General features: G+C 39.7%; 1 protein-coding gene across 6 annotated transcripts in view; it reads left to right on the top strand.

Annotated features, from left to right (window-relative positions):
* The window catches only part of Kiaa1958 (KIAA1958 ortholog), a 155,128-nt gene that overhangs the window by 75,565 nt on the left and 52,219 nt on the right, over nt 1-27,344 (top strand). For all 6 annotated transcript variants that reach the window (XM_027402998.2, XM_027402999.2, XM_035439860.1 and 3 more), the window contains exon 2: nt 2,599-3,793. In XM_027402998.2, the coding sequence (XP_027258799.1) occupies nt 2,623-3,793 (1,171 nt within the window). In that variant the 5' untranslated portion in view covers nt 2,599-2,622. The remainder of the gene's footprint in view (nt 1-2,598; nt 3,794-27,344) is intronic.

The raw sequence follows: 27,344 nt of genomic DNA, 5'->3' as shown, positions 1-27,344 counted from the left end.
GTCTCAAAAATGTGGCAGGGTGTGGAGAGATGGCTCAGTAGTTAACTGGCTATTCTTTCAGTGGACTTAGGTTCCTTTGTGGTACACAGATAGACATGCAAACAAGATGAAAACACACATAAAATAAATAAGGTAGAGAACTGACTGAGGAAGAAGCTCAGTGTCAACTTTTGTCACCCATACTCATGCACTATACCCACATGTACATGTCCACATGAACACATACACCATACACATACATGCACATACAAAAATGAAGATGAGGTCATTCTGTATATATCTGCTACCATGAAGGCAGAAGAGTGGAGGGCGAACCTCAGGAAGAGGCAGAGCTGAATGCAGAGGCCGAGGGGAAGCAGGAAGAGCCGGAGAATGCAGCTCCTGCCAATAAGCAGGTAGTACAGGACATTGTGTACCTGGGCCATATCTCTCAGCGATTCCACAGTGCCTGTGGCCCAGACTGCTTCCTCCCTCCCTCCCTCCCTCCCTCCCTCCCTCCCTCCTCCCTCCCTCTCTGTCTCTCTCTTGCACACGCACGGCGTGCGCGCGCGCGCGCACACACACACACACACACACACACACACACACACACACACACACACACAAGCAGCAGTGGCTTCGGGTAGAAAGAAGGGATCCAAATACAGCAAGGACTATACAGAAGGTTGGCTTGTGTTTCACAACAAGTTCACATAGCCAAGCAAGTGGCAGCCAGTCTCCATAACCCATCTGTGCCAGGTGTGTGTTGTCCTGCCTCTCACGAGAGTAGCAATGGCAAGCCCATTTGGTCTATGGTATTTATTCGCTACAGCGAGGGCATAACTAGATATTGGGCTAGTGGCCCAGACTAGGTTGGGAGCTTCAAAATATGTTTATTGAAAAGAAATATAAATGTACCTGTAAGAGCTTATAGTTCTGATGCAGGCATAAACCTAGACAAATTTAAAATTCAACTTAAGTAAACATGTAATGTCAGCATAAATTGAAATAAATATTAACGTGACAGTGACCAGACATGAGATGAAATCTCTGTGCTGTTGTTCCATTGGTAGGTTGTGCTAGTACACACTAGTAGGGTATGCTGAAGAGGTGGAGGTTAGAGGATCCTAAGTTTGAAGCCAGTCAGGCTATATATACCTTTGAGGCTGGAGAGATGGCTTAGGGATTAAGAGTCTGTTTTACTATTGTAGAGAACCCAAATTTGGAACCCAGCACCCATATCAGGTGACTCATCCAACTATAACTCCTGCTTTGGAAGGATCTGATGTCTTTGGCCTTCAGGGCACCATCACTCAACATGCACATATCTGTACACACATGCACACGTGGACATGTGCACACACCGATTTTTAAAAATTAATCTTAAAAAAATGCCAGGGACAGAATAATGTTAAGAAGAACATAGACTCTGTAGTATAACATAAGGTCAAATATTAGGTCTGCTACAGTTAATGTGTTTCTGATTTTGAGCTTACTAGTGCATGGAATGTCTCTTATTTAACTGAACATACAGGGCAGTGTTAAAAACTGTGGAGGCTTGTTTTCTAGTCATATCTCGCATACAAACTCTTCCAACCAGGACTCTTCAGTTTTAACTTTTAATGACATATCACTTGGTAATGCTATAATGCTGAGTATCCCATCATCCATATCAGGTATTGAAAAACAACATGTGAAGTCATTTTCAGGTTTTGAAAATGACCAGAGCAGATAAAGCACACATGAAGATCTTTGTGTCTCTCTGTCTAGCCTTTCCCTCACCTGCCCCTTTCCAATTCCCTCTCCGTCCTTTTGCCCCTACTTACAACCCAGCTAAGGACTTGAAGCCTGATTCTGACTCCTGCCTCTTAAGGAATGATTCAATCCTGTTTCAGTTGTTTATCCTTGGTGCCCTCAGGAGGTGGACTATGCCTCTAACCTTTTACTTCTGTCTGGAATGAATTGTGTGATTTCAGGAATTTGGACACCTCTGATGTGGCAAGAACCCCAGGCTGCCTGTCCTTGCTGCTTTGTCCACTGGCTGTTCCCACAGCAAATTTCCTTCTAGCCCATTCTTCCTTTCCTTCGAAGACTTTCTTCCTTGGCTTGCTAAGTTTAGTGCCTCATTCTCTCCTTAGTTCTCACGTGTCTTGTTTTCTCCTGTCCAGAAGATTGACTTTCTCATTCTGACATTCGTCCTACAATGGATCCAAACTTTGTTTTCAGCTCTGCCTCCAGTAATGAAGTTTACTAGATGGTGACATTAGAAGAACAATCCTCTTGGTTAATGAAGATAGTGCACATGTTTTCTGAAGGACTGAGCAAGTGAAGCTTCTGTCACTACAGAAGGAAAATACACAGTGAAGAAATGTTTCTTTTCTTCTCTGCAGGAATTGTTATAGCAATAAAGGAAACTAACACATTTTTCTTCAAATTCCATTCTGTGTGAACAATCAGCTGTTTTCACCTTTCACATTCCTGTCCTATGCAGTGGTGGTATCTACGTGCATCTTAGAAGTATATTTCTTTTTACTCCAAGTGATTATGGTTGGAAAAAATTAGTTAATGTGGGAATATCTTGGGTAATAACAGCTTCTCATTTTGATTATTTCCCTTTAGGAAAGACACTGCTGATCCTGTAACATGGAGGATTGTCTTCATACCTCATCTGAGAATCTGTCCAAATTGGTCAGCTGGGCCCACAGCCATGGGACCATTTGCAGCCTCATTCCAAACCTGAAACATTTGCTTTCTGAAGGTTCCCATGGGAACCTGACTGCAATGTGGGGCTGTAGTGCTGGCCATGCTTACCACTGGCCACTAACAGCTACTTGCAGAGCTGGGTCCCAAGAGAGGGTTTGTTTCCAGGACAACCGAAGTTTTAATTCTGATAGTCCCAGTATAATTGGGGTGCCTTCTGAGACACAGACTAGCCCCGTGGAAAGATACCCTGGGAGACCTGTGAAGGCAAAGCTGGACTGTAACCGTACCAGAGACTCTTGTGACTTCTCTTACTGCAGTGAGCCCTCTGAACTGGATGAAGCTGTTGAGGAGTATGAAGACGAAAACACACTGTTTGACATGGTTTGCGAGTCTTCTGTTACAGATGAGGACAGTGACTTTGAACCCCAAACTCAGAGACCTCAAAGCATTGCTCGAAAAAGGCCAGGAATTGTCCCATCTTCCATCCATTCAGGTTCCCAGGGACAGATGGTTGATGAGTGCAGTAATGATGTCATCATCAAGAAAATCAAGCAAGAGATTCCAGAAGATTATTACATTGTGGCAAATGCAGAGCTTACTGGAGGAGTGGATGGACCAGCCCTTTCATTGACACAGATGGCAAAGCCCAAGCTTCAAACTCATGCTGGTCCCTCCTGTGTAGGGTCTGCTAAACTGATTCCCCATGTAACATCTGCCATCAGTGCGGAGCTAGACCCACACATTATGTCAGCATCCCCCTCTGTGATCTCCAGACCAATCATCCCAAAGACTGCTAGGGTATCTCTGGCTTCACCAAACAGAGGACCCCCTGGTGCTCATGGCACTGCCCACCAGGTGACCATGCAGATGCCTGTGAGCACATCACATCCTAACAAACAGATCAGTATCCCTTTGTCTGCCCTTCAGCTGCCTGGACAGGATGAGCAGGTTGTTTCTGAGGAGTTCCTGCCCCATTTGCCTAGCCAAGTCTCATCTTGTGAGGTAGCCCTTTCTCCCTCGGTTAACACAGAGCCTGAAGTGAGCTCCAGTCAACAGCAGCCCCCCATTGCTCCAACCATAACCACTGAAGCCACCGCACAGTGCATTCCAGGTATGGAACTCGAGGTGACCTTAAGTCCCTCATCCACATACTTTAGAGAATTCTGCGCCGTCAGCACTTTAAGACTATTGGTGTAATTTGCTAGGGTGTAGTCATTTTTCATTCTCAGGAAGACAGAAATAATGAAATATGTTTCATGTAATGAATACTATGGAGGAACTCCATCTGAAGATGACCTTTCGGCAGATGCACCTGTGGGCTGAGATGGTGACTGGAAGATTGTACTGTTGATGGCCATATTTAAGGTTCATATCCAACCTTAGCTGAGCTTTTTATAGTACATTTATTTTTTAAAACATTTCTTTCTTCTATTGGTATCAAGGTAGTTAAATCAACTTGATGTTGGATAAGGTATATGATAATAGATTTTCTTTCTTTATTTATTTGAACCAGTTTCTTATTGCTACTCATTCTAGTGTGATAATTTAAACTGATTTTTCAAAAAGCAACAGGTAACTTCTTCAACAAGTATTTGATCCCATCTTTCAAAACTTAAAAAAAAAAAAAAAATCAGATACATTTCTGGAGTAGGCCAGCTTATCTCAGTACATTCACATTGAGAGGCTTGAATTATTCACAGCTGCTACCTCTACAATTCTAACATTCTAAAGCTCTTTAATTCAAATATGTGTTGTTTATTTGAGCTAAGATATTGCTATATAAAGGGGGTTTGATGCCCATACTTTGTGGGGGTCTATAATTCAAATCTAAAAGGACACAAGTAGATATATGGACAAAGGTGAATAGACCCACAGAGAATATAGAAAGTGGCACGCTGTGGCACATTTAGTCCTCAAAAGGGCCATGTGTTTGGGAGAAACATCCTCTGTATAATATTTATTTATTTATTCATGTATATGAGTGCTCTATCTGCATGTAATGGTAGAAGAGGGCATCAGATCATGCTGTAGATGGTTGTGAGCTACCATGTGGCTTCTGGGAATTGAACTCAGGACCTTTGGAAGAATAGCCAGTGCTCTTAACTGCTGAGCCATCTCTCCAGCCCCCAGGGAAATATCCTTAAAAGACTGAGCTACCTGTGTCTTTGGCCTGAAATTTTCTAGAATTAAGTTGCTTTTACAAATATGCATTTACAGTTACAGTTTCAGCCTCAAGGTCTCCAAAGGGAACTCACCACTGAAGACATTTCTTCCAAGGCCCTGCTGACAGTAATGACACATGCTGAAAATGGTCATTTCATCCAGTTGCTTTAAAAATCATGCTGGTTGAAAAATTGTAGCATTTTATATGGTTGTTTTTCTTAACTTTTTATTGAAATATGATTCATATCATAAAAAACATTGTTAAAAATTTTATGAATGTTTGTGTCTGAGTACATATGTATATCACATGCTTGCCTAGTGCTCAAGGATGTCAGAAATGAACATCAGATTGTGAATCTTCTTGTGGGTACTGGAACTGAACCCAAGCTGTTTGCAAGAGCAACGATTGCTCTAACTGCTGAGCCATCGCTAGGTGCTAAAAGCATCCCTTGAAGTGCTGCTCAGCCCCAGAAGAAGCCCTCTACTCAGCAGTTTCTCTTCTCTTCTCTTCTCTTCTCTTCTCTTCTCTTCTCTTCTCTTCTCTTCTCTTCTCTTCTCCCACTTCTTGGCAACAACTTACCTGCTTTTTATGAATTCACTTATTCTATATATTTTACTATAACCTCTTGTGACTACTTTGATTTAGTGTGGTATTTTCAGGATCAATCCATATTAAAGCATTTTTTATTGCCACATAACATTTTACTATAAATACATCATACTTCATTTTTCTTCAGTCGATGCCCAGACATTTAGCCTGTTTGCTCCATGAACATTTATATACAATTATTATGTGAGCATTTCCTTTGATTTTTGTGTGGGCAGCTACCTCAGGATGAGAAGCCACAGGTCTGTTTTCTAAAGCCACTTGGTTTTAACTCTTAGCACTAATGGAAAAAGGGTTCCTGTTTCTCTGTATGTCACCAATACATTATTTTCCATGTTTGAAAAATGCCTCCTTTACTTTTCAACACCAAGGAGGCAGAGGCAGACAAATCTCTGTGAGTTTGAGACCTTCCTGGTCTACATAGCAAGTTCTAAGTCACCTGGGGCTACATAAGGAGACCCTGACTTAAAACAGAAAATTGCTATGCTATAGCATGTATAACGTAGTCTTATGATCTAGCCTTAGTATTCCAATAACTAATGGTATTGATTTTTTTCATGTTCTTATTAGTCATATATGTATATTATTTTGAAAAATTTCAGATTCTTCACTTTAAAAATAGATTCTCTTGTCTACTTTAAGTTCTAAGAGTTCTATGTATTCTGAATGTAAATTTCTTACATGATTTGCAAGTATATTCTCCTATTCTGTAGGCTCACACTCTCTCATTCATCCATCCATCCATCCATCCATCCATCCATCCATCCATCCATCCATATATTCTCCCTCCCTCACCTCCCTCTATTTTCCCACGCCCCCTCTCAGAGGAAGGCTCTGAACTTGTAATCTTTTTTCCTCTACCTCCCAAGTGCTAGAATTACAGGTATTACCATATCCAATTATGCTCTTTCTTAAAGAACTTTATACTTTAATTATTGTGAATCCTGTGGGCTAATCTTCACATTGCTGGACACATGTCTCTCAGGAAGAAAACATCTTTGTATTAGGAAATCTAATTTTTAATATATGGAGGGTATAAGCAATACTTTTCACTTAAGTAGTTGGTTTATTCCCCTCTTTTTTTTTTTTTTTAAATCGGAGACAACCAGGCAGAGTTTTCTATATTCTCAATTTATATTTAATACAACAATTCAGAAATGTATTTTGCAGGGTCATCCAATGTGTTCACCAGCTTACTAAGACCCACACTGACCCTGTGAAACAACTTGTGGGACTTGACTGAACACCACATTTGCATGTTACGGTATGATTTGGAAAAGAAATTCAACCTTTTTGAAAAAAGCGTTATTCATTCTTTGACTAGATGTATTACATTAGGGTTTTTTTTTTCTTCCTTTATTGAAATTGTACTTCTTATATCAGCTATAATAATCAGGCATGACCAAGATAGCTTGTACTGCATCCAGCCATGAACTGATCTGACCTTACGCTCACAAGGAGAATTAGTTTGACCCAATGTAGAATGCTCAAGAAAAGCACTCTGAAGAGCCAGTAATGTCAGGCTTCTGAGATGGTTGTTTTTGCTATTTATTCTTTAGGCTTTTTGATTCTTTTGGGGGACTCACCACAGCTCCCAAGTAAATCACACATGGAGGCTTATTCTTAATTATGAATGCCTGGCCTTAGCTTGACTTGTTTTTTGCCAGCTTTTCTTAACTTAAAATATTTCAGCTACCTTTTGCCTCTGGGTTTTTTCCTTTTCTTACTTCTGTACATCTGGCTGGGTGACTGGCCCCTGGTGTCCTCCTCCCCTTGTTTTCTCCCCTTGTTCTCTTGTTGCTTGCTCCTTTTCCTTGTTTTCTCCTTCTGTTTATTCTCTCTGCTTGCCAGTCCCCGCTGTCCTTGCTATTGGCTGTTCAGCTCTTCATTAGACCATCGGGTATTTTAGGCAGGTACAGTAACACAGCTTCACAGAGTTAAACAAATGCAACATAAACAAAAGTAGCACACCTTAAAATAATATTCTCCATCAAGATGTTCTTCTCATGTTGTGGAAATTTCCAACATGCTACTGGCTTCAGAGAAACTCTGTTTGGACTGGAAACAGCATCGAGATTAATAAACCGCAATCAACACTTCCCTTTTGTTCAAGTTACATAAACTTAACATAATTCACCTTTACTTCCTGAAGCCCAAACTAGGTTCAAAATATATTCTAAATTTTAAAGTTTAACTTATTTACTTGTGTTTGTATGTTTTTTTTTTACAGTTGATCTCGCACACACACACACACACATAATCCAGTATATACAAATGTGTGATTACAGTATAAGTGGACCCTACACAGTTTATGTATAAAGAGTGATTAGGACTAAAGAGAAAAGCTGTGGGAAGATAGCTGAATCATTGATTCAGCCTGAAACAAAGAGGAGTTGTTCCAGTTTTAGTGGTACCATGCAATCATTGGAGCACATTAATAGTAAACCCAGAGTCATCTCAGATGCGTTGGTGTCATATTAAGGAATGAAATCAAAGCACTTCCTATTAGTATCATTTCACCAAGAGTGAGCCCAGACTTGAATTCTCTCCTTCACTCTCCATGTTCCTATCTATTGTGTGAGACTGAACCTGTAACTGCCTGAAGGTGGTCTTGTGAATTTGTCCATGTGTCTCTCCTTAACAAAGGACTTTGCTCTTGTATTGAACAACACAGGAAACAGCACAGGAATGAGGGATACTTTACAGAAATCTTTAACAGAGTTTTACATGGGGTTATGTCACTGACCAGCTGATCCAGATAACAAATAGTATTACAAACATCATTGTTTACCAGGCAATATCTGCATGTTGCAAGCAATGTTTATACTAGATATCCATTTTATAATGAATATCAACCTCTGCTTTTTCTTTTTACAGCAAATGATCATTAGAATACATAGACATTACTATAGGAGCCAGGTACAGCACACACCTTTAATCCCAGCACTCCAGAGGAAGGAAGATCTCTGTATATTTGAGGCTAGCCTAGTCTATATAGTGACTTCTGGGAGAGCTAGAGTTATGTAGAGAGACCCTGTCTTAAAAAAGAAAGAAAGAAAAGAAAAGAAAAGAAAGAAAGAAAGAAAGAAAGAAAGAAAGAAAGAAAGAAAGAAAGAAAGAAAGAAGATTGCAGCTATACATTTGCTTAGGTTATAAAGGTTGATTACATGAGAGGTCTAAGGCAAGTAAAGTTGGTTGTTAAATTGTTCTCTTAAAGGGGTGTATGTGTTAAACAAACAGGCTGAGTACACAGTAGGCTAGCAGTGGTAAGTCATCTAGAGGTGTATTATTAACCTTGTCTTCGAGGTCCAGCAAAAGTTCTATTTTTTTTTTTTAGAATGTAGAAGATATTTCCATAATGCATTGCCACAATTAATGCTGATATTATTTAAATTTTGTTCCCTTATTTTGGTTCAGAATGGAATTTATAAAGTTGTGAAATATTAAGGTGTGAATCAGAGCATTGATTTTCATATCATTCCTGTCATTCTGCTCAATATAGATTTTAGCAGTAAGCAAAGTGAACAAATATTAGAATTACTAGCAGTAGCTTAGATTCCATTAAGTTTTGAGGTTTCTATGTAGCTCATTTGTCATGATGAGAGTTAAAGCCACATTGTGCCATGAATTACATTTTTATGTCTGTTTGTTAAATATTTTCTTGTATCTGTAACTTTGTTGTACTGGGTAGTTTTATGTCAACTTGATACAACTAAAGTAATCCTAATTAAAAATAATAAGTGTACTATAAAAGTATAGTAGATAAAAAATAAGTGGGATGTCTGTTTTGATCATACATCATGTGTGGAGTTTGTAGAACCCAAAGTTTCTTTGGGTGAGTGAGTAGGTGCCAAGCATTACCGTAGCCTTTCTTTGGAGAGGGGTACATCTCTGATGCCATATTGTAAATGGCACTTAGATAAGTGTACAGCGATGGTTCATGTTCCCATCTAACACAGCTTGCTTAAGTTTAGCTGACACGATTCACCTTGAGTGGACTCAGGCAGCAGTTAATGATGGCCATGGGCAGGTGCGTGATAGGCTAATATGGGTGTTTATTTCTTGGTTTTTAACTAAACTGACTTAGTTTACTAGAGGTTTACTTCTTTTATCAGCACTCCTGATTTTATAAAGGATGAAGGACATTACCCCATTCCCACCCAAATTTCCTGGTAGACCTGGGTCTAGTAGGGTTTCATAGGGACCCCGACATTCCTAATAAGACTGAAGCAGCACAGCAGGACAAAGGCCACAGCCGCACCAGATCACCATGCTCTTCTGTAGACTACAAACTACACTCAGGCTCCATTCAACTCACTTTAAAAATGTCTTTCTTCACTGAAAAATTAACCCATCTTTAGTGTATGTGATTTTTTTCTATTTTTAAAAGCATTTAAAGCTAGTTTAGTTAAAAACCAAGAAATAAGCACATACATTAGTTAAGGCCTTCACTGTTAGGCATCCGTAATATCACTGTCTTCCTCCTCCATATCTTGTCTCTTTGGAAGATCTTCAGGGGCCATAAAAGGCAGAGCTGCCATCTCCTGTGACAACAGTACTGCTTTGTCTTTAATACCTGTTAAAGAACCTACCTAAGACTGTTCTTACCATCTTATTTTGTGTATGTGTAGGCATACCTTGATCTGGTTAGAAAGTAGTATGATTTAGTAAGCATATGAATTAGCTCACTTATCATAAAGTGTTATGCTGTGTATAATGGTGAGTGCTGCACTCTTATGCTTTGTTAACATTGACATCACTACATACAGGAAGCCAGTGTAATGAATGCCCTATGCAACTGTGATAGGTATGACTGCCAAGCAAGAACTTGTTTCCCGTTTTTGTGTAGTTGTTACTGTTATGTGTAGCCTGTCTTTGGTTGAAATATTGGCATGTGAAACCCGAATGTGATAGAAATAGTAACTCAGTCTGTCATGTCTCTTGAAAATATATTGAATCCTAATTTTGTTGGTACTGTTTGGGAAGTACAGATTTTCTTAAACCTTTCATTGTCTGTTTAATCTACCATCTTTTCTGCATTTGGTATTTTATTCAGGAAGTCCTTTCCCTGCCTTAAGATCAGGTAAATAGCTATTTAGGGGGTGTGGAATGTCTCAGTGGTACAACTGGGTTAGATTCCAGGCATTTGCAATGAAAAAAGGCATTTTAAAGATAGTTATCTAGGGCTGGAGAGATGGCTCAGCAGTTAAAAGCATTTGTTGCTCATGCCGAGGGATGGGGTGCAATTCTCATCACACACATGGTGGCCCACAGTCATTCATAACTCCAGTTCCAAGGGATTCAGTGCCCTCTTCTCCATACATGGCAGGCAAAGAACTTACTTAAAAATTAAAATTAATTAATTAAAAATAGTTATTGTTTGTTCCTCTGATTCTTCTATGATCTTTTCTTTTCTCTTTTTGACATTTAAAACTCTAAAGTAGAATATATTGGGGGTGAAATTTGATGTCATTATATTTTTCAAGGTTCTAGAATAATTTACTGAACACTTCCCATTTCAAGTGAATTAATGTATCACATTTTTGTTTGCAATCTAGTCTGTTTCTAGTTTTTACTATTTTATTGATCTCTTTGTCTGTTTTCTTAGAATTTTTACCCCATGGTTATATTTTATATGAAACAAAATACAGTTAGAAAGAAGTGGTATAGTCTAAATTGTTTACTGTCCTTCTTGAAAAATTACTTATTAAAATTGAGCTTAATAAGTTTCTAAAAATTAATAAAGGTGTATATTGCTTTCTGTGATTTGTTTCATGATGACACAATAAATAATGACTTCTTTTGTCAGAAACAGAAACTGAGTTAAATCAAAGAAGAAAATTAATTGCCTTTCAGGCTAGATATAGATCTTCAAGTAAGCATTCCTTCAGGGTTCAGATACCATCTACGTCTTGCTATCTTCAACCTTGGCTTTCTCAGTACATTATTTGCTTCGTCTCCGATTCTTGATTTACGTGTGGAGTGAAGTTGATTGTGCTAGCTGGTGATGTGTCTGGCAGTTGCTCCTGATCCAGTCTTAGGAATATCAGGTCCCTACCCCAGAAATAATATTGAGTTCAGTCCTAGGTTAGCCACATAGCTAGAGATAGGAGTCAGGATGAAGTTTACAGGATAAGAATATTCTTAGAAGTTCCAAACTTGAGACAGATAGCAGACAGAGCTACCTACTACTGTTATGTGCAGTGAGTCTAAGATGTTTTGTATGAGCGGAGAGAAAAGGTTATACCATTTAGAGTTATACTGGCATATACTCGATCAATGTTCTAAAAGATAGGAATATGTAAAATGTGTATACGTACGTGTATACACACATGCATGTACTCTTTCTACATTGCTGTATTCTTCAAAGATGTGTGTGCCTCTTACAAAAAGGAGCAAGACTGAACTTGGCCTGCTTTACCTTTTCCCATACCTCTTACAGGAAAGCATGAGGCGGAAGCTTTGAAAGGTGTGAGAGACAGTAAACAGCTTCAGGTTCTTTTTGCTGTCATTCTTCTCTTTACAGAATGCTTGTCCGAGGATCGTATGGTAGGCAGCCTGGCTGTGCAGAACTTAAAATAAGATATTTTTGAATTGATGCCTCCTGCTGGCTTGTAACCACTCTTGCAAATTAACAATTTGTTTTGTAAAAACCAATTGCAAGATTGTAAGGTAAAGTACTAAGGAGGGGGCCTGACCTATGATAAACATTTAGTAACCGAGTAATCCCCACCAGTATTAGTGCTTTCATTGTCCTTGTTAGAGTACACAAGTACTCTTAGGAAGTGATGTAGGTTCTGATCCTATGCCTGAACCATTGCTTCCTCTCTCCCTCTTATTTTCAGGTAATGCCTAGTACTTGTCCAAATCCCCAAAAGATTTAAAGTAATCATTTAGTTTTCTGAGAATCGTTTTTACAAAGACCTAGATTTTAATGTAAAGATTGTCAGGAGCAAGAAAGCAATATGTGTCTTAGTTTTGTTTTTATCCTTCCCCCTAAGCATCTGAACAAGTTACTTGCACTTAACAAAACCTCTTTTCAAGATCAGCTGGCTATGTGATATGGCAGACACTTGTGCTGGGATGGCGAAGAATCAAAGATGAAGGTCAAATTCCCTGTCAGTGGGAATACCATTATTTAAAGGGGGCAGACTGACCAACTACTTCCCGTGTGTAAGGTGTAGTGAAATACATGTGTGGAACAGTTGACCAGGCTTTCAAGAATACATGGAAGACTATTTCAGATAGAGCAACATGAACAAAGGCAGGAGGGCTGTGGACACGGGAAGAATGTTGAAGAGTGTAAGGGGTTGAGCGTGGCTTGAGAACAGATTCAGGGGAGATGGGAGGCTGGGTGCTGAAAGACAAGCTGGAGTCACCTGTGAAAGTTTTGCATATGATGTCACAGTACCCTGCAATTCCTTACCTTAGAAGATCCTGCTCTTATGGTATTAGTGCCCCAGGCAAGAGTGGCTGCTCACATATAGCAACACATTGGAGAAGAGGCAGAACAGTGTTCAAGGGTGTAGAGACCTGTGGGGATCTTTGCTAGTTACACATTCCCTGTTAAAAGCACAGCACTGTTATAGACAGCGCCAAAAAGTCTTAAGGACACAGAACTCTACAGTGAAGTCATGTGTACAGTTCTCTATGTGGACAAGAGTTCTGAGGTGTGCTTTGACCATCCATTCACCTACTAATTCAGCAAATACCCACTGTAAGCCTACCAAGGGCCAGGTTCAGGTTGGATGACACTAACACAGCAATGGACTGATGCTTACAGTGTTGGGTGAAAGACCCCCTCCCAGGTCTTGCCCTCTCAAAACAACCTAGGTTGATCAGCAGCTGGTTTGGTGATTTAGGCTTGTAATCCCAGCACTTGGAAGGCTGAACTCAGGCAGGATGGCTAACTCAAGCACAGTTTGGTCTACATACCAGACCCTGGTCTCAAAATATATATATACATATATATATATATATATATATATATATATATATATATATATATATACATTTTTTAAAGAACAAAAGTCAGTTTCAAATGTGTGATATTGTTAATCAAATTGAATGACTTTGTGTAAATTGTTTGCCTTTGGAGAACACATTTATTAGGACTGTTTTAGGATGATATATGACTCAGAAGTAGTGGCTAGATGAGCAGTTAAGCTGCTATGATAGATGAAAGCCAAGTCTTTCTTAGCCAGAAATTAAAAGTGGAGAAGCTACAGGCAAGCCAGTCCTCATAATTTATTCAAAAATGCTTTCTACTCAGCTATAAATAAGCCTAGTTATATTAAAATTGTAATTTTATTTTTGCAGACAACTGACAACCTATCTCTAAAATTTAAAAATACTATTATTACTTTGTAGCTCAGGATGGCCAGGATCCCCAAGATCCTCCTGCCTTTGCCTCTAAGTGCTGGGTTAAAGGTGAGCAGCAACATGCCTCACGGGGCCTGTAGTTTTCAAGGAGAAGCAGGATGGGCTGAAATAACTGTATCTGCTTGGCATTTGTAACTGCATACTTAATGCAGTAGAAAGCAACTTCACAATTTTTTATTTTATGTCACATATGATTATTATGCCTGTGTAGATGTCTGTGGACTACAAGTGTGCTTGGTACCCAGGGAGGCCAGAATAGGGTGTCAGTTCCCATGGAACTGGAGTTACAGGTGGTTGTGAATCACCATGTGGGTGCTAGGAATCCATCCTGGATCTTCTGGAAGAGCAGCCACTGCTTATAACCACTTAACCATCTCTTTAACTCCCTAGAAAGCAACTTTTAATATTGAAATTCACAGACTATGTCTAACATTTTATAGCTTTATGTTCCCCCTCACCCCTTTTTTTTCCTTTAAAGACAGGGTCTTGCTATGTAGCTCTGGCTATCCTGGAATTTACTATATAGACCAGGATGGATGCAAACTCATAGAGATCTGCCTGCCTCTGCCTCTGCCTCCCGAGTGCTGAGATTAAAGGGCATTCACCACCTCACCCAGCTTTGACTGGTTTATTTATATTGGTACCTCTGAAAAATAAGAATTAAGGATAGACTTTTGAGATAGGATCTGGCAGAAACATCTTTGTACTTTAATTCTTTACAGTGAATGTGTTTCTTTTTTAAAAAATAAAAAGGTGTTTTTAAATAACAAAAAAACAAAACATGAGAAAGTGACACTCATTCTGTCACTGTTTCTGTTAGGCTTTTCCCAGCTCCTCTGCTGTATCATAAGACCTTCTTAACTCCACTGACTGGAGCTCAGGCAGCTTAGCCAGCACGTAACTAGCTCACAGACACAAATTCAAAGACTGAGGGGAAAACACAAGTTGCAAATGATTTCTATACAGAATGCTGTTCCAGTGGGAGCCAGCGGGGGCTCATCCTTTTTTCATTTAAGTCATTAGTTTCAGAGCTGACAATTGAAAGGAACAGAAAAGAACTTGTCTGACTGGCTACTGTGAGTCTGAGCTGATCAGATGGGATGTGGTTCTGGAGGTAGCAGGTTAAAGGAATTGTCACAGACCAGAGCCAAGGGGAAAGGGATCTAGATGACACCAAGTGCCACCTGTAAGGTAGACTTACAGATGTGTAACTGGGAAGTTCTGTGAATGAGGGCCTTGGATTTTAGTGAATACCCTGCAGTTTTTGCAGAAGTTTACTCATTTATTGAAACAATTCGTATGGCATAGACCCCTCCCATCTAAGTGCAGCTTGGTGATTCCTGTCCCCACTGGATAGTGTTTGTGAGCCTCATTCCTCATTGCTTCCTCCCCTTCCACCTTTACCTTCAGTCCCTAATTTTAATTTAGGCTCTTCTGATTTTTCAAATATTATATTTATTCTTTAAGAATTTCATTCTGTTTGTGATGTGTGTGTTTTTTTTTAATTTTATGCATATGGGTGTTTTGCACATGAGTTTTTGTACCCAGAAGAGGGTGTCAGATTCCCTGGAATTGGATTTATGGATGGTTGTAAGCCACCATGGGGGTGCTGGGCATTGAACCTGGATGGGTGTTCTGAAGATCAGCCAGTGCTTTTAACCATTGAGCCGTCTTTCCAGCCCTACAATGTGTGTTTCATACACCTCACTTTCCTCTCTGGTTCCCCCCAGACTCTCCTAACTTCTTTTCTTGTTTCCTCCTGTAACTGATTGGTAAAGTTAGTGCTACCCATACGCACATGGGTTTAACCCACACACATGGGTTGGGGCCATTCACTGGAGCAGGAGCAACTTGTCAGTGGCCACACCCAAGAAGAAAAATGACTCTCCTTCCCTTAGTAGCTGCCAACTGCTAGTAGTTCCTCAGCTAGAGGTGGGGTTCTCACAACCTCCTCCCTGTGGCGCTGGAAAGACAGCGTTTCACAGCATCCTCCGTCTTCCTCTGGCTCTTGTGTTTCTGTCCACTCTTTGCTCACGTTTCCTGAATGTCTGAGTTGTAAGGCAGTTTGATGTAGATGTCCCATTAGGGCTGAGCACTCAACAATTACTTATTTTTAGCACTTTGACCAGTGGAGTCTCTGTATCAACTGCTACCTACTGCAAAAAGAAGCCTGTCCAAGATGGAGAGCAGCTGAAATGTATGGGCACGAACATAAATATTCAGCAGGCAGTTTGACAATATGATGATTGAGCAAAACAACAATAGCAGGTTCCCCACTGGCATTATGACCTCCCAAACTGTGGGCTTTTGACCCCATTTACAGTACCAGGCTGTCTTAGTTAGGATTTTATTGTTGTGATGAGACACTATGACCACGGAAACTCTTATAAAGGAAAGCATTTAATTGCAGCTGGCTTACATATAGCTCAGAGGTTTAATCTAGTGTCACCATGATGGGAAGCATGGAGGCATTCAGGCAGGCACGGTGCTGCTGGAGAAGGAGCTGAGAGTTCTAGATCCTTATCCATCAAAGCCAGAGCTACTCCATCAAGGCCATACCTCCTAATAGTGTCACTCACTATGAACCTATTGGGCTCATTTTCATTCAAACCACCACACTGGTATAAATTCCTTCCTATGGAGCCAATCTCAAAACCAAGCATAATGTGGTTGGCTACTTTGTATCTCTAATGCCATTGTTGTACCAGTAGGTACATCTTACCCAACTGGTCAGTATTTGAGCATCCTGGGTAAGTCCATAGATAACCACCAGCCCAGTGGCCTGCATAGACCCTCTGGCACAGCTCCTGACCTTGTATCTCTGGGTTTACCTATTTTAGACAATTCATATACCATTCAGTATTGAATAATTCAGGAAGGTTTTGTTTTATTTTTGTCTCAAGAAGTGTTTTAAGTCCTCGGTTTCTATCTGGCTTTGGTTCTTGAGGACGTATTTAATTTCCTAACTCTTGTTCCTCATTTCCTGTTCAGACATATGCTATTTGTCAAATTGTAAACTGGTTTCATAGTCTATGTTTTCTTGGACTTCATTTTTCCTCTTTGTATGTTTAGACACGCCCATGTTATATATGAGTACTTCATTCCTGTTTAAGGCTAGATAGTATCCATTGTGTAGATGTGACACATTTTGTCAGTTTGTGAACACTATGTTTTCCATTTTTGTCTCTTAATGGAAAAAAATCTCAGTTGTGAACACTCTGGTTCTGGTTTTTGTAATTTTTGAGACAGGGTTTCTTGGTGTAACAGCCCAGGCAGTTCTGGAACTCAATCTGTAGACCAGGCTGGCCTCAAACTCACAGAGATCCACCTGCCTCTGCCTCTGCTCCTGAGTGCTGGGATTGAAGGTGTGTGCCACCACCACCAGGCTTCAGATTCAGGTTTTAATGTGGACAGATGTTTCCAGTTCTCTTGCGAATGTACCTTAGCAGTAAGCTTGGCAAATAATATGGTAGCTCTGTGTTAGTCATCTCCAGGAACTGCTGTACCATTTTGTTTTCCATCAACATATGTGGGTCTAACTTGTAGATTCTTGCCAACATATGTTGCACTCAGCCTTTAATTATGACCAAATCAACACTGGATTAAAGCGCTGTATCTCATTGTGCTTTCAATTTACATTTCTCTAATGAATGATAATCTTGAGCATCTTTTTATTGTTTGGGCCATATTTAATATGATAATTTTAAAACATTAGAAGCAGCCATATGTTTTTCACTCAAGTCAACGATGTCTAGTAAATCTTGCTACTCTGGGTATAATTATGTATGTATACTTATACCATTATTCACTTTTTTATCTCTAAGTGATTTATAGGAACCAAGTTGTTGGTTTTCCTATAAGGTCCATGTGGCTCATAATAATTGGGGAATAATAAAATGCAAGCACAAAATGATACCAAAGTGGCAAAGCAATACCATAGGACAACATAGCACACAATAATCTGTTGAAGTATCCAAAGAAATTACTAGATTTCCTGTTTTTTATTTAGACTAAGAATTTCTGAATGACAACAGGGAGAGAGAATAGGTGGGGCATCACTTTTGGAAGAGTTCACTCAAAATATTTTTCACCAATGATGTATATGTATAGGGAGACACTGTAACCATGCCTCCTAAGGGCTGGGTATAGGTGTGCCTGACCATGCCTGTCAGGGCGTGGTCAAGGTGAGGTCAGGATGACTTGGGATAGGTTTTTAAGGGGCTGCAAGCACATGGGAGCCCCTCTCTGTCCTAGCTGCCTCGCTGCCCCTGGCACGCTCTGGCTTGCGTTTGGCAGGTGTTTATCTGAATAAAGATATCTTAACCTTACAGACTACGGATCATCTTTGCTCTCATTATATATGTGTATGAAAATGTCATAATGAAATCCATTATTTATATGATAGATAGAAAAATTAATTTTAAAAAATCAGTTTTTACATATAGATATGTACAATCAAGAAGGTTTGAGGGCCTCAAACATAGTTAGAAGAGTAGCTAAGTCTAGTTGAGAGTTAAACTACTTGCGTTAGTGCTTAAAGTTCATTCGCCAGGAAGAAATGACTCCATATAAAATTGTAATATCTATTGTTTCTATAAATCTATGATTTGATTCAAAGCACACAATTAAATATTTTTGAAAATGTTTGAATTCTTACTTTGCAGATAACTTTAGTCTTGAGTATGCTAAAATTTATGTAATGGTTACCAGCATTTTAATACTTTGAATACTGTTGTAATTAGTGCTTCTAAACTGTTCTCTATTGTAGAAAGCAGGCATCTCATTGTTAAAGGCCTTATTTATTTTCTTTTGCTTTTATTTATAACTGGGTGATAGGATGCTAACCTACATGGAAAAATACTTTATTTTTTATTTTACAATGAAATTTTCTAAAATGTGCTTTATTGTCATCACTGACCGACTTAGAGAAATTAGCATCTTTGTTCTATTAGGTTATTGCTTCTTGGGTGAAATTTAATGAATATTAATAACTCAGTTCAAAAGGAGATAATTTATTAGTGTTTTATACATTTCCATTTTTATGTTATTTGTTTTCCTTGGGCATTATGCACCATACATCTTTTACTTCAGGTTGATTAATAACTGCTTTTTGTTTTTTACATTATTATGCATTTTCTATATAAGATGTCTTCATATTTTTATTTGTACTGACTAAAATATGCAGTCATATAAATGAGGTGTAAATGGGAAGGAAGAAGCAGTTTCTAATCATTAGTTTCTGATAATTTGTGTAATGGATATAGTGTTTTATTTCATACCCATCATATGTTACCTCGTGTTATCTTTGTTCTCACTTGTTGAAGCCAGAGAAATTTGATAAGCTCATGATGAGGACTTTTACCTTTTACTTCTTCAATTCTGTTGTGCCAGAGGGTAGCACTTGTTTTTTTGGTTGTTTTGTTTTTGTTTTTGTTTTTTTGGGTTTTTTTTGTTTGTTTGTTTGTTTTGAGGTGAGTCTTACTATAGAGCTGGTGACTGTCCTGTAACTTACTATACAGATCAAGCCAACATTGAACTTACAGAAGTCCTCCTGCCTCTCTCTCCCAAGTGTCATGTGCCTGGCTGACATAGAGTGACTCTTAACTTCCTAACCCCTTTGCAAGGTATGGAGTCATCGTTGATTAGCTCTCTGGTTAATTTGTGTAAAATAGCAGCAGTAACATCCGATGCTGCTGACTTGCTAGTGACTTGTGATACTTCAGCCCTCCCAATGCTGTGACAACAGAATCATACAAACTCCACTTTACAGGGGAAGAAGTTAGTCACAGGAAGGCAGTGGTAGGTGTCCAATTCAGACCCTGGAGTCTGAATTGTGCTCAAACTTGCGCACTCCTGACCAAGATGTTGGTTCTCTTGGCTTCCTCCAAAAGCATCACTGCCAAAACTTCTCCTCTTTCTTTCCTACTTCTAGTCTCTAGCTACTTTGGTTGGCCTCACAGAAGGGATGCAAATGAGGGTTTATAAATTGCAGTGTAGGCGGGCAGTGGGGGTGCACACCTTTGATCCCTTGAACTCTGTGAGTTCAAGGCCAGCCTGGTTTGCAGTGTGAGTTCCGGGAGAGCCACAGCTACACACAGAGATCCTATCTCACAAATATTAAGACAAAGCAAAAAAGCTGCAGCACTGGAAAAGAGGGCCCTGCACCTTGCCTCACCAGGGCAGACAGGGGTTTGGCAAACCTGTCCAGAGGACATGAGCTTGAGAATCTGGCCCCACCCCTCATCTGCCATATGGTGGCAGGGGCAAGGGAGAGAACCCCCCATCCCCGCCCTTTGCTTCCTGTGGCAGTAAGAGAGCTGGCTCTGCCCCTCACCAGCTGCAGCACCCCCCCAGTAGAGCAGGCCCTGGTGGTATAGATGGGGGTAAGCTGACCCTGAGGGCATGAAAGCAGGAAAACTGGCCTTACCCCTTGCTCAGTGCTGCATAGGATGAACTAGCCAGGGCAATGCTAAAGAGCTTACCCTGTAGGTGATGACAAGGGAGAACTGGTGGGTTGACCAACCCTGCAACTATGAAGGCCCTGACATCCACCTGATCTGTTATCTGCTGGAGCATGTGAAGGAACAGGTCCTGCAGACCCAAAGCTGCAGGATATCCAAGAGGAGTCTCAGTGAGGGCCCAGTATCGATGGTATAGCAGAAACCAGAGGTCTCCAACTGAACCAGTGACTGTTTGCAATGAACACTTACAAGTACAGATATATGGATAAAAGGGTTTACTGTGTGACTTACTGTGTCACACTACAGCTTCCATGATGAGATTTTTCTTTCTTTTTTGAAAATTTTCTCTTAAATTTTATTTTATTTGGTGGGGGAGGGTACAAAGGCAGAGGGCAGATACAAAGGGACAGGGAGATGAATGGGATTAAGATGCAAGATGTGAACAACACAAAGAATAAATAAAAGAAAGTTTAAAAAACAAAAGCAGTTGCAGTGTCCGCCGTACTCAGAGACACTTAAAGCAGTGCCTCCTTCCTGTGTTGAGGCACTGAATGTATTTTGTTGACTCTTTGAGCAGATATACAAATAACAAGACTTCCAGAAAGGAAAAGGACATATGGCTTGCAAGGTGCCTTAGCAGGTAAAAGCACTGTGTCACCAGGCCTGACAGCCTGAGGCAGTCTCCAAGACTCACCTGGTATAGAAAGAACTGACTCCCAAATATTGTTCTCTTGACTCCATGCAAACACTATAACACACATTCACCAAATGTAATAATAAATCATTTTTAAAAGAATGGGATATAATTTTCTGCTTTCTTTTAGCTTTATAGTTTTTTTACACAATTTTAATGTTCTGATACTTAAATTAATTAATTAAATTAATTCACTTATTTATCTGTAACTGCTGTTCACTTCTTCAATCATGGATGAATCTATGGTGAAAATAAAAGTCCCCAACTTCATGAAGCTCATACTGTAAGGTGGTATCACAGATGTTAGTCAGATAGTCACACACGCAGATTGCTAGAGATGATGTGGTAGAAAAGAGTGAGTATGTGCTGGGATTGGGAGGATTTGGGAAGATTCCCTCTGGAGAGTGGCATTTGCCTGAGAATTAAGGATGAGACCATAAGAAATGGGCAGGAGAATATTCCCAAAGGAGGACTCATGTGCAAACTCTGAATTGAGACACTCCTGGGTTAGTAAAAGAAGAGGGTGTTTGAAAACTTGTATGGATGCCACTGGAGCTGGAATGAAGAACGGGACTGGTGAGGTGGACCAGGGCTTTGTGGTAGGAATTCATGGAGGTCAAGCAGGGGAACAACACGACAGGCTGGAATGTAGAAGACGTATTCTCCTGCAGTGTGGAGAGCAGTTGGACTAGCGTGGTTGTGTGCATAACGAATGCCCTAGAATCAACTAGGGATTTCTGAGCCAACTGCAGATAGTAAATTCAATTCCAAATACTTACGCAGTTCTGCATGAACAAAAAGGATGTATCAGAAATGATAACTTAGCCAGGCTGTGTTAACAGTGTTTTTGTTTTTCTGTTTTTTTGGGGTTTTTTTTGTTTTTTTTTTTTTGTCTTGAGTATTTGACAAAGCAAATATAATATTTTCAGAAAAAAGTAAAATTCGACACAAAAGGAGAACAAAGATAGTTATGTGCAACACTTTGGGTTTGTCCTCAGCACTAAAGGGAGGAAAATGTAATTGGAAGACCAGACAGGCACCAGAGTGTATCAGATAATAGTCTCTCAGTGGTGGATTTATAGGAGAGAGAGAGAGAGAGAGAGAGAGAGAGAGAGAGAGAGTTTTGTTTTGTTGTTGTTACTATGTTTTTTTATTTCCTGAGGGGGGGAGGATTATATTACCATAGAATCTCTTTTTCATATATGAGTAGTTACTCTTTTAAACCATCAATTTCTTTAAAGTTTGGCTACTTAGAAATTAGAATTAGATATGCATAGCAAATTCAAGGGTGTGTCAGCTCACTGAGGTGCCATGCTGTCAGGCTAAATTCCTTAACTATGCAGGGACTTATTTTTCCTTTGGGAAATGATTTACTATTAAAATTTTTAAATGTGTTTCTTTTAGAAATCATGTTAAAAGCACTGGGAAAACATGCATGGGTTAATTGAAAATACTTGTATAAGCTTTCTGTGCTGTGTACTTAGAGTCAGTAAAGAATGAGCTAGTGGTAAGCTGAGGCTTCATTACTCATCTGTGGGAAATTAAGTGTTGAATCTGTAATGAATCTATGTTCTTCAGCCACTGCCTCAATTCAAGGAAAGTGAGGGTGAAAGAGCAGGATTGTTTTGGGGAATTGTGTATGCTGTGCTATATCTCAAAGTCTGCCGGCAGCAGCTCACTGTATATTTTATGTATTACACCAGTGGCAGATATTTCAGACACATCAGAAGGTACTCTTGATTCAGTGTCTCTGGCAGTGTAATAAAAGGTGGGGGAGAAGTTTCTGTGGTCTCTAATAAGCAATATATCAATGAGCCTTGTCAGAGTCTATGAAAAGGTCCACAAGATGATTTATTGCATTAATTACCGTCGTGTGGTTTTCATGCTGTTATGCCTACAAATGCAGCCACATTCTAAAGTTGATTTAAGAATATATTTCAGGCAGGATGAAAGTGTTCTTTATTGTGATTAATATCATACAATATTTATTCTCTTGTTCTCATCTTTTGCCTTTGCTTTGGAATGCTTAATTTCTTTCCGTGAGTAGAAATTAACCTTGAGATTTAAGCTTTTTCTAATTTACTTTTATACTTATTGGATAATCTCCTTTTTGCCTTTTAGTGTCGTACTTTGTTAATTTAAGAAGCCAGCATTTTCAGAAGAGAGAATTCCATGATTGTTCCATTGTTTAATTCTATACTGAACTCAGTCACTGTACCTCGTCTCATAGTTAACACCATAAACTTGGGGGAAGGAAGTCTCCAAAAGGCTGTTTGAGATATAAACTCCAGTTCACAACTGTTCATAGCAAAGTATGTACTTATGCATGAATGGCTTAGAAAGGCTTAGAAAAGTTAGCAAATGTTTTGCTACAAAAAAAAAAAAGCATAAATAGTGGAACTCAGTTGAGACTAAAAGACTGGTGGGTTTTGTTTGTGATACTGGTGATCAAACCCAGGACTCATTCTTGGCAGGTGCTTGTCATTGAGCTACATCTCCAGCTAAGATAGGGAGATGTGGGCTTAGTGCACTGGAACACATTTTCTAAGTAGTGATTTGTCTAAAGGGTTGAGCTTGATAAATTATGTGCCCAGTACTGTATTCTTCTCTGTTTGCCTTATTAACCTTTCATACAACTCTTAAGAGATACAATTATAACCACTTGAAGAAACTAAGGCTTAGGTTTAAGAAGACATTATTTTATGTAAGAACACATAAAATAATGTAGCTCAGCTCAAGCAATGCATCTAAGATTTGAAAAGGATGTTATACTGGCAAAGATCTGTTAACCATTGACCACACTACCTATGTCAGGTGCTTGGGGCCAAGTAGATACAATGTAAAATGGTTTTGCAGTTAGGTAAACAGTGTTTATGAGTCCAGGGGCTGGAGAGATACCTCAGTGGTTAAGAGTGTGTACTGTTCTTACAGAGTTCAATTCCCAGCACTCGTATGATGGCTCACAACTGCCTGTAACTCCAACACCCCCTTCTGACCTCCACAAGCACTACAATGACATGCATAAACCCAGTAATACACACATACTAAGAATCAAAATGAAATACATATCAAGGATTCCAGAGACAGATTCCTCTTCCTGAAGCAAGGAGATTTTCCATGAGCTTGAAGCCAATCACAGTACAGCAACCCTGTCTCCAAAACAACAAACAAAACCTCCCTAGTGTTTAGCAACTGTCTTGCCTGGGAAATGAAAATATCAGACTATAAACCCTGTTCTGCAGGCAGCATGGCCAGTAGTGTATCTGAGACAGAACTTGGGCATTGGCTTCCTGGGAGGAAGAAGAGACCTTTGCAGGCACTCAGACTGTGCACTCATGGACCACACTTGTGTTAGAACCATCCGGTAACTTGTTACAGATGCAAACTCCTGCACCCTGATAGCCATAAGTTAATTTTGTACTGTGGTGTTTCACCCCCACCTCTTAACATACATCTTCATGGTCTGATTTAAGTCATATATAGATAACTACTGGCCTTTGCTGGCATGTCAGACTCCTTGTGTTGATTTAATATACACTACAAAATTTTGTGCTGTCTTTATTTTTCCTAAATTTCTGTTGAGGAAATCCTCCAGAGGCTTTGGAGTCATGTGGTATACCCATCCAGGATAATAAGCAGGTGATGGATGTCTTTGAGTTGCTTCTGCTTCAGTAAAAGACACTATCAAAAATATACTGAACTAAGTGCACTGTTGTTTCTAGCATATGTTAGCCAGCTGGTGGTGGTGCACGTTTTTAATCCCTGCACTCGGGAGGCAGAGACAGACAGATGTTTGTGAGTTTGAAGCCAGCCTGGTTTCCAGAGTGAGTTCTAGGACAGGCTCCAAAGCTACAGAGAAACACTGTCTTGAAAAACAAAAACTGTGTGTGTGTGTGTGTGTGTGTGTGTGTGTGTGTGTGTGTGTATGTGTGATGTTTTACTACAATTGGAAAAGATTAACCAAGCATAGAAACAATTTGCTGGTCAGATAGCTACAGTAGAGGAGACACCTGGCTTTACTTAGTGACATTAACAATCCTAGAAAGTAGCCTGGGTTTGAAGTTCTAGCAAAAGGCAGAAAGTGGGAAAGGAAAAGATTTAAAAGAGAAGGAAGCCAATGACTTTTTAATGTATTTTATGGCAATTAAAAAATTGCCACACTTTATTTTCTATGTTTAAGGCAAACATAACTTACTGCTATGGATATTAAGCTATTGCTAGTTCCAAAAAAATGAAGCATAAATGTTGCCAAGTAAGTTTTTATAGCCACTAACAAATAAAATTGAGATTTCTTATTTCCTACGATTGTCAAACAGGGATCTTATTTCTCCAACATAGGAAGTCATAAGAAATGTGTTTCTCCCAAACAAGATGTATCTATGAAGAAGTAAGTACATCATAGACATTATAATATTTTTAAAGTGAAGATCAGGAAAGGGGAGGGGGCTGTCATTCCTTTTATGGTTACATTTATTCCAATAGAGACTTTGTTAAAACATTATTTGTTATCTTAATAAGATAAAGATGTCATCTTGCAGCAGTTTTTGTTGTTGTTTTAAGTTGGGTTTGTTTGAGATTGGTTTTCTGTGTAGCCTAGTCTGGCCTTAACTGACAGTCCTGGCCTCAGCTTTTAATTGGCTTACAGGCTTGTACTGCCATGCCCAGCAAGCAGTTTGTATGATGGCTGGTAATTCTAATTTTCTAGTGAAATATACCTGAGGAAATGATGGGGGGATTCCTTCTGTGTATATGTTTCTCTTATTGGTTGATGAATAAAACATTGTTGGCCAATAAGGCAGGAAGATAGGTGGGCCTGGGAAATAAGGAAATTTCTGGAAAAGGTAGGGAGAGAAAGCCCACCAGAAACAGTTGACATGTAGTCTGCCAAAGGAGTAACAATTTCGGGCAGTCTCTGGTAAGCCAAGACCACGTTGGATTAATAAAAATGGGTTAATAATTAAGACAGAGCTAGCCAATAAGAAGCCCTAGTCATCAGCCAACAGTTTCATAATTAATACAACGTCTGTGTGTTTATTTGGTGCTGAAACAGCCGTGGGACCTTGTAACAATAAGACTTTCCGCCAAGCCAAGCCCTGCTGCCATGTGTGTGCTTTCCCCCAGGCCGTCCAAGTTCTGCCCACTGCCACGTTCATGTCCCAAGTAATATACAGAGACTTATATTAAGTACAAATGCTGCTTGGCCATGACTAGGATTTCTCATCTGCTAGCTCAATCTTTTTTTTTTTTTAGCTCAGTCTTAATTATCATAAATCTGTATATTTTATAAGACTTATCGGATGCCAGTGGCAAGCATCCTGTCTTCCCACATGGTGACTCTGCGCTTTCTCCTTCCTTTTCCAGAATCCTTCTTGACTCCTAGTCCCACCTATCTTGTTTTCCTATTGGCCGACAGTACTTTATCAATCAATATGATAATCATATACACAGAAGGACTCCCCCATCAGGACCTGGCTGGACAAGAGAAAGTTTCAGCAGCAGGGAAAACTACCAGGGCCTATTATGTCATTTCATACCATTATTGTGGAAGTCAGCACCACCAGCCTCGGCCACAGCTGACTGTTGACAGTCCTAAAAAAGGATCACATTTAAATATGTGACCCTTGTTTCATTCTTCATGCTTTCTAAACACAGTCAGCACAGTTGGTCTGAAATGAACTAAGTAATTACACAGTCAAATCAGTGACTTTCCTTTGACTCTCAGTGCCAACTCAGCCCACCAATGTGTGTTGAGCAGTTACTTCTCAGATGCTTTTCCAGACTGAACAAGTCATTGCCATCTAAAGACTCATCTGTGCAGAGGGAGACGGATAAAATGAGCACATGCCTGGTGGTGATAGGACTAGAAGGCAGTGTGACAGGAACAGCAGGGGGTGGGGAGGCTGCAGATTTATTTATTTATTTATTTATTTATTTATTTATTTATTTATTTATCTGTCAGATTTGACATTTGAGAGTTCTTTGCACTTAGCATATTCTCCATGGTCATTCCACTGGTCCACTGTGTCCTACCCTAAACAAAGTTCAGTGCTTCGGATTCATGAACATAAGCTGCTTCCTTCTCATCTTTGCCTTGTGCTCAAGCAGTTTCCTCAGGGATGCCCCACCCTCCTCTGTTGGTTAATCAAATGGTGTCTGACCTTCCAGAACACTGTCCACTCCCTCCATAGATTAGATAAAGCTTCCTTAAACGTAAGCTTGAAGATCTCAACTCCTGCAGAATACACAGCAGTTCACAGTGCCATGCCTAGCCTGTTAAACTAGTTTTCTATGCATTGCTGACCTCTCTAGCTGTGTTGTCATCTTCACAAGTCTTTTTACCCACAGCACTTCTTCA

The sequence above is a fragment of the Cricetulus griseus genome, chromosome 2, assembly GCF_003668045.3.
Source record: "Cricetulus griseus strain 17A/GY chromosome 2, alternate assembly CriGri-PICRH-1.0, whole genome shotgun sequence".
Taxonomy (NCBI): Eukaryota; Metazoa; Chordata; class Mammalia; order Rodentia; family Cricetidae; genus Cricetulus; species Cricetulus griseus.
This window is presented reverse-complemented; position numbering and strand designations above follow the sequence as displayed.